General features: G+C 46.1%; 1 protein-coding gene across 5 annotated transcripts in view; it reads left to right on the top strand.

Annotated features, from left to right (window-relative positions):
* The window catches only part of HERC4 (HECT and RLD domain containing E3 ubiquitin protein ligase 4), a 158,131-nt gene that overhangs the window by 17,667 nt on the left and 127,628 nt on the right, over window positions 1-12,836 (top strand). For all 5 annotated transcript variants that reach the window (XR_013214511.1, XR_013214510.1, XR_013214512.1 and 2 more), the window contains exon 2: window positions 11,130-11,444. Coding sequence is in view for 2 of the 5 variants with exons in the window: in XM_077258985.1 (XP_077115100.1) it covers window positions 11,219-11,444 (226 nt within the window). In the remaining 3 variants the exon portion in view is untranslated. The remainder of the gene's footprint in view (window positions 1-11,129; window positions 11,445-12,836) is intronic.

Below are 12,836 nucleotides of genomic sequence, written 5' to 3'. Positions count from 1 at the left end.
ACCCTTATTTGCTATCTTGGGGAAATCATCAATTCTTTTATACAAAGCATTTTCTATAGCTTCTATTGAGCCATAACATTCTTCGAGTCTCTCCCACACCATACGAAGTCCTGTGTGTGGGTACTTTATGTTAATGTTCCTGATTCTTTTGGCGTGTTCAGCTGACTCGCTCCCAAGCCACTTAACCAGTAGATCTAACTCTTCACTACTGGAAAGATGCAAGTCTCTGATGGCATTCTGAAAAGAGGCTCGCCGTGCTCTGTAGCTTTCAGCTCGATCAGTGAACTTTACAAGTCCCTTGGTCACCAGCTCCCGGCGGGTAAAGAACCTTGCAAAGTTCATAGTGGCTGAGTCAGTGCCGACGTGAGCTGGTGTGCGTGCTGTTGTTATGCGGTGTTTGTGGTGCATCCTCATACCTGGTAGGAGCTTCTGGCTTAGGAAAGTCTGTGTAAACCCGTTCAGTGGCGAAGGGTGTCCCTGTCAGTCTGGGCGGAGGCCGTACCTTCTGTTCCGTAAGACGGTAGTGGTGATCAATGTCGTTTCGCAGTATACTTTCCTGCTTCCAGTACGGTGTTTGGAGGAAGGATCTCTGGTAATCTGTATAGGCTGGTTGGTGTAACGGATCAGAGTTGTCTTCTATTTTGGGATGTTGGCGGACATATTCTGAGACGCGTTGAGCAGGGTCCTGATGATCAAGGTCTGGTCCGCGTATGTCGCTGCCTCGCTCGGATTCAGGAAACTCCACGGCTTCTAAAAACTCAGCTTTGGCTATTGCGGCTGCTGCTGGCGAGCTCTTTCTGCTTCTTGCTCTGCTTGCAGGCGGGCTCTTTCTGCTTCTTGGCGGGCTCTTTCTGCTTCTTGCTCTGCTTGCAGGCGGGCGCTTTCTACTTCTTGGTCTGCTTGTGTTAGCTTTAACTGCATCTCTTGTGCAGCGAAGGAGGATCTTACTTTCGCCGGCTCAGCTTCTGCTCGGGCGAGGGTGACAGACCCTTTCGAGGAAGACTTGCTAGAGCGGCTTGTTTGGAACCTCGTCCTGAGTGAAGATGTTTGACTTGCAGACATTTTATGTCCGTTTGCAGGCTGTAGGACGTCTCAGAGCGGGTAGGGGTGACTTCAGCGTGGACTGAGACGTGTGGTGCTTGGTGGGCTGCACTCTTGGTATTTGTGACTGTATGGCGGCCGCTGCGGTATCTGCAGGCAGTGCGGTGTGGTACAAGCGGCTGCGTAAGTGGTATTTGCTATCGCTGGCGTCTAGTCTCCCTTTACTATCATCCCGGCGTCTAGCTTCCGTTTTACTGTTCTGTCTTCATACACGTTGATACGGTGTGTGATCCAACATACAGCATAAACCACTTCTGTCTTCCAAAATAAGCAGACTGTTCTCTGTAGTCTAACTTGTTTATTGGTAACAGGTATTGAAATGTGGTAAAACTATAAGAATACAAATGATTTGGGTAAGTATTGGGCAAATAACAGCACAACTGATACTTATAACTAGCAGGGAAAGCATACAGGATGATGCAACTTTTGGGGGTCCACTTTCTCCTGTTACCCTTGTGAAAAGTAAATTGTTTGTGGGGAAAAAGTTAATGTTTTTTCCTTCCACATTGCTTCAGTTCTCGTGAAGCAACTGAAGGGTTAATAAACTTCTTGAATGTGGTTTTGAGCACCTTGAGGGGTGCAGTTTTTAGAATGGCGTCATCACTTTTGGACTTCAAATGTGATGTGATCCCTTTAAAAAAAAAACAACAAAGTTTTGTACATTTTGTTGGAAAAAAGAGAAATTGCTGGTCAACTTTTCACCCTTATAACTTCCTAACATTAAAAATGTTTCCAAAATTGTCCTAAAGTAGACATGTCGGAAATGTTATTTAGTAACTATTTTGTGTGACACCACTCTCTTTTCACGGTTCGTAATCACGTCTTATTATCAGGATTCAGTGCACTCGGTTACTGACGGGAATGAATTATACATGTTCTGGATCTGCCCGAGAATATACCTGAATCTATTCTACAGGGTTTAAGGGGAACTTGTCAGGTCTCACAAGCCTCCCAGACTGCCCCATTATCATTCAGAGCCATAAACCCTCCATCCCAATGATGCCCTTAAAGGGAACCTGTCACCCCCAAAATCGAGGGTGAGCTAAGCCCACCATCATCAGGGCCTTATCTACAGCATTCTGGAATGCTGTACATAAGCCCCCGATGTATCCTAAAAGATAAGAAAAAGAGGTTGCATTAATAAAAACTAAAGATCATTCTGCAAAAAAAACAAGACCCCCTGCAGCTCTCTCAACATAATTCTAAACAAAGGTTTTGGATCTGAGAATATGGTGACCAAAACCAATGTTATTTTTGGGAGGGTTTTTTTTATAATGGAAAAGTGCAAAAAAATAAATGTTAAAAGCTACCTTGTCACCTTTCCTGCAAAGTGAAGCACTAAAGCAACAGCAGTTTGATTTAAATTAAAAAAAAAAAAAAAATCTACCTTGATTTTTTTTTTCCTGTTTTTCGGTACATAATACTGTAATTCAAAACTACAACGTTTGCAAAAAATAAGGCCTCATACTACTGTCAATGGGGGGGAAAAAAGGCCTTGCTTTTAGAAATAGAGGAAGAAAAATGAAAGGGTATGTGCACACGTTGCGGATTGGTGTGCGGATTTTTCCACACAGTTTTTTGCAAAATCCGCAGGTAAACCGCACTGCGGATTACCCATGGATTTGCCGCGTTTTTTGTGCAGATTCCACCTGCGGTTTTACACCTGTGGAATCCGCACAATGAATTGACATACTGTGGAAAAAACACTGATGCGTTTCCTCGCGTTTTTTTCTGCAGCATGTGCACTGCTGACTTTGTTTTCCTTACGTTTACATGGTACTGTACACCGCATGGAAAACTGCTGCAGATCCACAGCGTCAATTCCGCAACGTGTGCACATAGCCAAAAGGTTTAAGCAATAGTGATAACAAAAATAATTATAATATATATGTATACATGCATCTCTGGCAAAAATTAAGAGACCACTGCAAAATGTGGTCTGATTTTTCTCTTTTATAGGTATATTTTTGAGTAAAATGTGTGAGATAGAGATATATATATATATATATATTTATTTATTTATTTATTGTAGGGGTAGGGGTCACGGTCTGTGGCAGGGTCGGCGGGTGAGGGGGAGAGAGCGCTGAGGCATACTTACCTAGTCCCGGCGATCCTGACGCTCCCCTGCCGGTCACACGGTCTCCGGGTGCCACAGCTCTTCCCCTGTACAGCGGTCACGTGGGACCGCTCATTAGAGAAATGAATATGGACTCCACTCCCATAGGGGTGGAGCCGCCTATTCATTTCTCTAATCAGCGCGGTGCCAGTGACCGCTGATAAAGGAAGAGCTGCGGCACCGGAGACCAGCTGTCCGGGGGAAGGAGCGGGACGCCGGGAGCAGGTAAGTATTGCATATTCACCTGTCCACGATCCACACGCCGGGCGCCGCTCCATCTTCCCGGCGTCTCTCCGCTCTGACTGTGCAGGTCAGAGGGCGCGATGACGCATATAGTGTGCGCGGCGCCCTCTGCCTGATCAGTCAGTGCGGAGACGCCGGGACCGGACGCCTGGGGAGCTGCAAGCAAGAAAGGTGAGTATGTGTTTTGTTATTTTTATTGCAGCAGCAGCAGCGTTATATATGGCACAGATTTATGTGGAGCATCTATGGGGCCAAACTGAACGCTGCAGAGCATTCCATATGGGGCAGCTTTATAATGAGCATCTATGGGGCCAAACTGAACGGTGCAGAGCATATAGGGCACAGCTTTATAATGAGCATCTATGGGGCCAAACTGAACGGTGCAGAGCATATAGGGCACAGCTTTATAAGGAGCATCTATGGGGCCAAACTGAACGGTGCAGAGCATATAGGGCACAGCTTTATAATGAGCATCTATGGGGCCAAACTGAACGGTGCAGAGCATATAGGGCACAGCTTTATAATGAGCATCTATGGGGGCCAAACTGAACGGTGCAGAGCATATATGGCACAGCTTTATAATGAGCATCTATGGGGGCCAAACTGAACGGTGCAGAGCATATAGGGCACAGCTTTATAATGAGCATCTATGGGGGCCAAACTGAACGGTGCAGAGCATATAGGGCACAGCTTTATAAGGAGCATCTATGGGGCCAAACTGAACGGTGCAGAGCATATAGGGCACAGCTTTATAATGAGCATCTATGGGGCCAAACTGAACGGTGCAGAGCATATAGGGCACAGCTTTATAATGAGCATCTATGGGGGCCAAACTGAACGGTGCAGAGCATATAGGGCACAGCTTTATAAGGAGCATCTATGGGGGCCAAACTGAACGGTGCAGAGCATATATGGCACAGCTTTATAATGAGCATCTATGGGGGCCAAACTGAACGGTGCAGAGCATATAGGGCACAGCTATATAAGGAGCATCTATGGGGCCAAACTGAACGGTGCAGAGCATTATATATGGCACAGCTTTATAATGAGCATCTATGGGGCCAAACTGAACGGTGGTATTTATTGTAGGGGTTCACTCGCTCAGATGCGTAGGATGAAACAGGAGGCACATTCTCTTCAGTGTTCATGTAGGTTTATTCGCTCCATAAACCATTTACCGTATATACTCGAGTATAAGCCGAGATTTTCAGCCCAAATTTTTGGGCTGAAAGTGCCCCTCTCGGCTTATACTCGAGTCACGGTCTGTGGCAGGGTCGGCGGGTGAGGGGGAGAGAGCGCTGAGGCATACTTACCTAGTCCCGGCGATCCTGACGCTCCCCTGCCCGTCACACGGTCTCTGGGTGCCACAGCTCTTCCCCTGTACAGCGGTCACGTGGGACCGCTCATTAGAGAAATGAATATGGACTCCACTCCATATAGCATATAGGGCACAGCTATATAAGGAGCATCTATGGGGCCAAACTGAACAGTGCAGAGCATATAGGGAACAGATTTATAATGAGCATCTATGGGGCCAAACTGAACGGTGCAGAGCATATATATGGCACAGCTTTATAAGGAGCATCTATGGGGGCCAAACTGAACGGTGCAGAGCATATAGGGCACAGCTTTATAATGAGCATCTATGGGGGCCAAACTGAACGGTGCAGAGCATATAGGGCACAGCTTTATAAGGAGCATCTATGGGGCCAAACTGAACGGTGCAGAGCATATAGGGCACAGCTTTATAATGAGCATCTATGGGGCCAAACTGAACGGTGCAGAGCATATAGGGCACAGCTTTATAAGGAGCATCTATGGGGCCAAACTGAACGGTGCAGAGCATATAGGGCACAGCTTTATAATGAGCATCTATGGGGCCAAACTGAACGGTGCAGAGCATATAGGGCACAGCTTTATAATGAGCATCTATGGGGGCCAAACTGAACGGTGCAGAGCATATATGGCACAGCTTTATAATGAGCATCTATGGGGGCCAAACTGAACGGTGCAGAGCATATAGGGCACAGCTTTATAATGAGCATCTATGGGGGCCAAACTGAACGGTGCAGAGCATATAGGGCACAGCTTTATAATGAGCATCTATGGGGCCAAACTGAACGGTGCAGAGCATATAGGGCACAGCTTTATAAGGAGCATCTATGGGGCCAAACTGAACGGTGCAGAGCATATAGGGCACAGCTTTATAAGGAGCATCTATGGGGCCAAACTGAACGGTGCAGAGCATATAGGGCACAGCTTTATAATGAGCATCTATGGGGGCCAAACTGAACGGTGCAGAGCATATATGGCACAGCTTTATAATGAGCATCTATGGGGGCCAAACTGAACGGTGCAGAGCATATAGGGCACAGCTTTATAATGAGCATCTATGGGGGCCAAACTGAACGGTGCAGAGCATATAGGGCACAGCTTTATAAGGAGCATCTATGGGGCCAAACTGAACGGTGCAGAGCATATAGGGCACAGCTTTATAATGAGCATCTATGGGGCCAAACTGAACGGTGCAGAGCATATAGGGCACAGCTTTATAATGAGCATCTATGGGGGCCAAACTGAACGGTGCAGAGCATATAGGGCACAGCTTTATAAGGAGCATCTATGGGGGCCAAACTGAACGGTGCAGAGCATATATGGCACAGCTTTATAATGAGCATCTATGGGGGCCAAACTGAACGGTGCAGAGCATATAGGGCACAGCTATATAAGGAGCATCTATGGGGCCAAACTGAACGGTGCAGAGCATTATATATGGCACAGCTTTATAATGAGCATCTATGGGGCCAAACTGAACGGTGGTATTTATTGTAGGGGTTCACTCGCTCAGATGCGTAGGATGAAACAGGAGGCACATTCTCTTCAGTGTTCATGTAGGTTTATTCGCTCCATAAACCATTTACCGTATATACTCGAGTATAAGCCGAGATTTTCAGCCCAAATTTTTGGGCTGAAAGTGCCCCTCTCGGCTTATACTCGAGTCACGGTCTGTGGCAGGGTCGGCGGGTGAGGGGGAGAGAGCGCTGAGGCATACTTACCTAGTCCCGGCGATCCTGACGCTCCCCTGCCCGTCACACGGTCTCCGGGTGCCACAGCTCTTCCCCTGTACAGCGGTCACGTGGGACCGCTCATTAGAGAAATGAATATGGACTCCACTCCATATAGCATATAGGGCACAGCTATATAAGGAGCATCTATGGGGCCAAACTGAACAGTGCAGAGCATATAGGGAACAGATTTATAATGAGCATCTATGGGGCCAAACTGAACGGTGCAGAGCATATATATGGCACAGCTATATAAGGAGCATCTATGGGGCCAAACTGAACGGTGCAGAGCATATAAGGCACAGCTATATAAGGAGCATCTATGGGGCCAAACTGAACGGTGCAGAGCATATATATGGCACAGCTATATAAGGAGCATCTATGGGGGCCAAACTGAACGGTGCAGAGCATATAGGGCACAGCTTTATAATGAGCATCTATGGGGGCCAAACTGAACGGTGCAGAGCATATAGGGCACAGCTTTATAAGGAGCATCTATGGGGCCAAACTGAACGGTGCAGAGCATATAGGGCACAGCTTTATAATGAGCATCTATGGGGCCAAACTGAACGGTGCAGAGCATATAGGGCACAGCTTTATAAGGAGCATCTATGGGGCCAAACTGAACGGTGCAGAGCATATAGGGCACAGCTTTATAATGAGCATCTATGGGGCCAAACTGAACGGTGCAGAGCATATAGGGCACAGCTTTATAATGAGCATCTATGGGGGCCAAACTGAACGGTGCAGAGCATATATGGCACAGCTTTATAATGAGCATCTATGGGGGCCAAACTGAACGGTGCAGAGCATATAGGGCACAGCTTTATAATGAGCATCTATGGGGGCCAAACTGAACGGTGCAGAGCATATAGGGCACAGCTTTATAAGGAGCATCTATGGGGCCAAACTGAACGGTGCAGAGCATATAGGGCACAGCTTTATAATGAGCATCTATGGGGCCAAACTGAACGGTGCAGAGCATATAGGGCACAGCTTTATAAGGAGCATCTATGGGGCCAAACTGAACGGTGCAGAGCATATAGGGCACAGCTTTATAAGGAGCATCTATGGGGCCAAACTGAACGGTGCAGAGCATATAGGGCACAGCTTTATAATGAGCATCTATGGGGGCCAAACTGAACGGTGCAGAGCATATATGGCACAGCTTTATAATGAGCATCTATGGGGGCCAAACTGAACGGTGCAGAGCATATAGGGCACAGCTTTATAATGAGCATCTATGGGGGCCAAACTGAACGGTGCAGAGCATATAGGGCACAGCTTTATAAGGAGCATCTATGGGGCCAAACTGAACGGTGCAGAGCATATAGGGCACAGCTTTATAATGAGCATCTATGGGGCCAAACTGAACGGTGCAGAGCATATAGGGCACAGCTTTATAATGAGCATCTATGGGGGCCAAACTGAACGGTGCAGAGCATATAGGGCACAGCTTTATAAGGAGCATCTATGGGGGCCAAACTGAACGGTGCAGAGCATATATGGCACAGCTTTATAATGAGCATCTATGGGGGCCAAACTGAACGGTGCAGAGCATATAGGGCACAGCTATATAAGGAGCATCTATGGGGCCAAACTGAACGGTGCAGAGCATTATATATGGCACAGCTTTATAATGAGCATCTATGGGGCCAAACTGAACGGTGGTATTTATTGTAGGGGTTCACTCGCTCAGATGCGTAGGATGAAACAGGAGGCACATTCTCTTCAGTGTTCATGTAGGTTTATTCGCTCCATAAACCATTTACCGTATATACTCGAGTATAAGCCGAGATTTTCAGCCCAAATTTTTGGGCTGAAAGTGCCCCTCTCGGCTTATACTCGAGTCACGGTCTGTGGCAGGGTCGGCGGGTGAGGGGGAGAGAGCGCTGAGGCATACTTACCTAGTCCCGGCGATCCTGACGCTCCCCTGCCCGTCACACGGTCTCCGGGTGCCACAGCTCTTCCCCTGTACAGCGGTCACGTGGGACCGCTCATTAGAGAAATGAATATGGACTCCACTCCATATAGCATATAGGGCACAGCTATATAAGGAGCATCTATGGGGCCAAACTGAACAGTGCAGAGCATATAGGGAACAGATTTATAATGAGCATCTATGGGGCCAAACTGAACGGTGCAGAGCATATAGGGCACAGCTATATAAGGAGCATCTATGGGGCCAAACTGAACGGTGCAGAGCATATATGGCACAGCTTTATAATGAGCATCTATAGGGCCATAATGAACGGTGCAGAGCATTGTATATGGGGCACAGCTTTATATGGAGCATCTATGGGGCCATAATGAACGGTGCAGAGCATTCTATATGGCACAGCTATATATGGATAATATATGGGGCAATAATCAATGGTATGGAGCATTATATATGGCATATAACGAATGGTATGGAGCATCTATTTTTATTTTTGAAATTCACCGGTAGCTGCTGCATTTTCCACCCTAGGCTTATACTCGAGTCAATAAGTTTTCCCAGTTTTTTGTGGCAAAATTAGGGGGGTCGGCTTATACTCGGGTCGGCTTATACTCGAGTATATACGGTAAGTCAGCAAAATAAGGTAAACAGTCTTACAAATAGCCTTTGGCTCAGGCATAGGGAAACAAATGTCCGTTCCTTCAGGCTCAGTCCTGAAGCCTTAACACACTGTGGAGGCTTGCCCCTCCACACATACAGACTCCTGTCTGTAGTGTCCGCCCTGGACACATGGAAATCTGTCCACCATGACAGACTCCCACACTCACTCTCATGTGCCAAACACACCTCCATTAAGTAGCCTGAAACCACACCCAGAACCCATCACATGATTAGACATGTGGTTGTGACATCACCACAGGTCCTGACACAAACATAGACAGGCATGGTTATGCCCCTTACCCAGGGGTGAGGTATATGGGTAGCCAGACCCTCCCATCTCTCATAGCTACCCGTAACCCGGACCCATATATACTACACAATTCCTTATTACTTTATGAGCATTACAGAAAACACTCCGGGTCACATCACAGCGACAAGCCTTCTCTGTGATACATACCATTCCGTCGATTAGACACCCTTTAGCTATGCTACATACCTCCCCCCTCTGCCTAAAGCCGTGGGGCTTGGCACTTGTCCTTAACCGACGAGAGACCCCTCTCAGTCGTCCCTGACAGTCAAACCGTCTGTCTAAGTCAGGGCCTGTTATTGAACCCTTGTCACCTCGTCTGCTACAGGATCTCCTGCTGAGGTCACTTAACCCTGAGCTAACTGAGGCACCACTGCTTCTGCCTGTTTCATCAGGCCACCTTCTACCATGGTCTTTATTGCCTGAAGAGCAGTTCTTCCCTGTATCTCTATATCCTGTTAGCTTGGGGACTTCGAATCTTTAGAGAACCTCTTCGTCTCTCTATACCGCAAGTTGAAGGTGGTGGCAATCTGTTTGCCAATTCCCGCAGCTCTATATTGACCTGCTCCCTCTCACGTCTTAGCTGCTCAACTTCTATTAGGTAACTCATGCGATACCCCAGGAGCATCCGGATATTTTCAAGACACACACACACACACACACACACACACACACACACACACACACACACACACACACACACACACACACACACACACACACACACACACACACACACACACACATGTACTGACGACCCCTTTTTCGAATCCTGAGTGTCATAGATCTGCGTGAGATTGCTTGTGCTTAGTTCTTTTCACAGAAATATACTAGGGAAAGAAGGGTGATTAGGGGTTTATAGGATTTTTTTTTAACTCCAGTTGTACAATCTGACTCATAATAATTAAACATCAAATGTGAAGAATAATTTCCGTTCTCATCCGAATATCTTCCCGCGGTTATGTGCTGTCGCCCATGACATGTCCGGCATTTAGTTTGTGTTCACCCCTATGACTGCAGTGATTCCTTTGTGTATACAATAGTCATGAAGGTGAACGTTGTCTCTCTCTAAGGGGTTAAACATGTACTGTAGACAAAGCACACATGTAATTCGCACCCAAAAAACACATCAAACATGTCGAAAAACATTTTTACTGCAAAGAGAGCAGGTTTTGGCTGCAGAAAAAAAGCTGAACAAATGCTGTGAGAACAATGCCTAAGGCTATGTGCGCACATTAAGTATTTGCTGCGTTTGTCGTGTTTTTTTTTTTCTGCTTCTGCAGTTTTGTCACAAACACTGAAGCATTTCCTAGACCCGGCAAAGTGACTATTTCTGAAATCTCACGTACATGTTGCTTAATTTTTCCTCGCAGATTTGAAGCTTTTTCAATCTAGAGCATGTCAATTAATTTAGCATTTGCAGCGTTTTTCACCTATTCTGATGATTGAGGAAAAAATGTGTCAAACACACACACAAAAACAGTGGCAAAAAAAATGCATGTTTTTTTTTGCTGCCAATTCTTCAGTATGTATTTGCAGCAGGCCTTTCTGCTGCCGATACTTAACGTTTGCACATACAGCTGACTAGTCTTTCTTATTTGGCTTGTTTTAGGCCTCTCGGGGCTTGTAGGTAGGTAGACCTCTTGTTTCATACTCCTATATGGATGCTGAAATTATGTATTTTTTTTTTTAAAACAGTTTTTTGCAGCACTTCAATGTCCTATCACTGAGAGAGCCTTCTCCGCCCGCAATCCTGGAATATCACTGATATTTGAAACCCAACAAACATGTTGTGCTGGGGAAATGCTTCCTTCGGACAGCTGGGATTAGGAGGAATTGATGAAGAAATCGTTGCAGAGCCCAGAAGATGCGACTTCTTTTCCAACAAATCCGTTCGGGACGTTGGCTGTGGAAGCAGACATACTGTGTTTGTACTGGACGACGGGACGGTCTACACATGTGGCTGTAATGACTTGGGGCAACTAGGCCATGACAAGGGCAGAAAAAAGCCAGGTAAGGACATGTTACATTGCACTGTTGTAGTGTCTGTAAATAAGGTCTGGTGGTTTCCAGCAGAAACTGTTGACTCATGCTGACAGGACTACTTTCACTCTGCTGCTGCCGCCACCCTTCACCGAGGTCCTCTGCCATTATAGCTAAATATATGTTTCTACTTGTCTGCTCTCTTTTTGGATGTCTTCTGCACAGTAACTAGAGTTGAGAGAATTTTACAATATTCGGTTCGGATTACGTTCGCCGGCAAATATGGTTTTTGCAATATTCGCCGAACATAGCCGAATGCCATTAGAGTCAATGGGAGTAGAAATGAGCAAATATGTTCGGAAATGATCGTCAAACATAAGTTCGGCACGAATAGAGTATCAATATGGCAATTTCAGATTAATTTCAGAACCTATTCCCTCAACTCTATTAGTAACCACAGACATTAAAGCAAAAATCACAATTTAGATGTAAAGAAGCACTCCTTCCATCAAAGTTTTTATACCCTTCATATAATGAGGAATCAATATATTGCACTGTGTACTTACAATTGCTCGTTTTGCCTTTCTACCCAGTAAATTTTTCTCTTTTCTCTGCTCGATGTGAGAACGGGAAATCTCTTGTCCTTGCAGAAATCACAAACATGTTCCTCATCATAGAGACAGACTGTTTGTGCTCAGGGGCGGCCTGTGGGCAGATCTCTCCTTGGTTTTCTGGCCTAGAGAACGAAGAAAAGACTCTGCCTACAGTCCCACCCCAGAGCATGAGCATAGCATTAGCTGCAAACTTCTCACTGATTACAAAAAAAGAACCACAGGATGGGTTTCTTCACCCCAAATATAATTTTATTCAGTTTAACAATCCCAGCCTAACAGTGTCTGTAGTTTACTTTGCAAAATCCTTCTGACAGGTTCACTTTAAGTTTCCAAAAGTGAAAATGTTGCTCAGTAGTTTGTTGTAACATAGCCTTCCAAAAGTGAATGAACTTTATTTCTCCATAGAGCTGCCGGCTTTCAGTCATAGAGGCATTCCGATATGGCTAGTCGCTGCTCACAGCATTGATGGTGGCAGCTGTAAGCTCGACCTGGCACTTTGACAGCCAGCTATGCAGTGCGTCGGTGCAGAGCTGGCTGTCAATCAGTACCAGGGTGTGCTTTCAGCTACCGCTCTCAGTTCTGTTAGCGGTGACTGTAATTGCTACATTATATTTGAAAAAACTGACCGTCACATCCATACATAGACTAAGTGTGAACAGGTGCTGAACCTAGAGTAACCAACTCATATACAGTCAAATAAAAAAGGCAGCACACTGCAGCGCTAAGACATGCAAACATGAAACATGAAAACTGAACTGCAATACTGCACTAGAAATATGAAAAATGAGAGCGTTTAGCGCATAAAAAT

Source organism: Ranitomeya variabilis, chromosome 4, assembly GCF_051348905.1.
Source record: "Ranitomeya variabilis isolate aRanVar5 chromosome 4, aRanVar5.hap1, whole genome shotgun sequence".
Taxonomy (NCBI): domain Eukaryota; kingdom Metazoa; phylum Chordata; class Amphibia; order Anura; family Dendrobatidae; genus Ranitomeya; species Ranitomeya variabilis.
The sequence above is the reverse complement of the archived record's forward strand: the minus strand, read 5'-3'. Positions and strand labels throughout refer to the sequence as shown.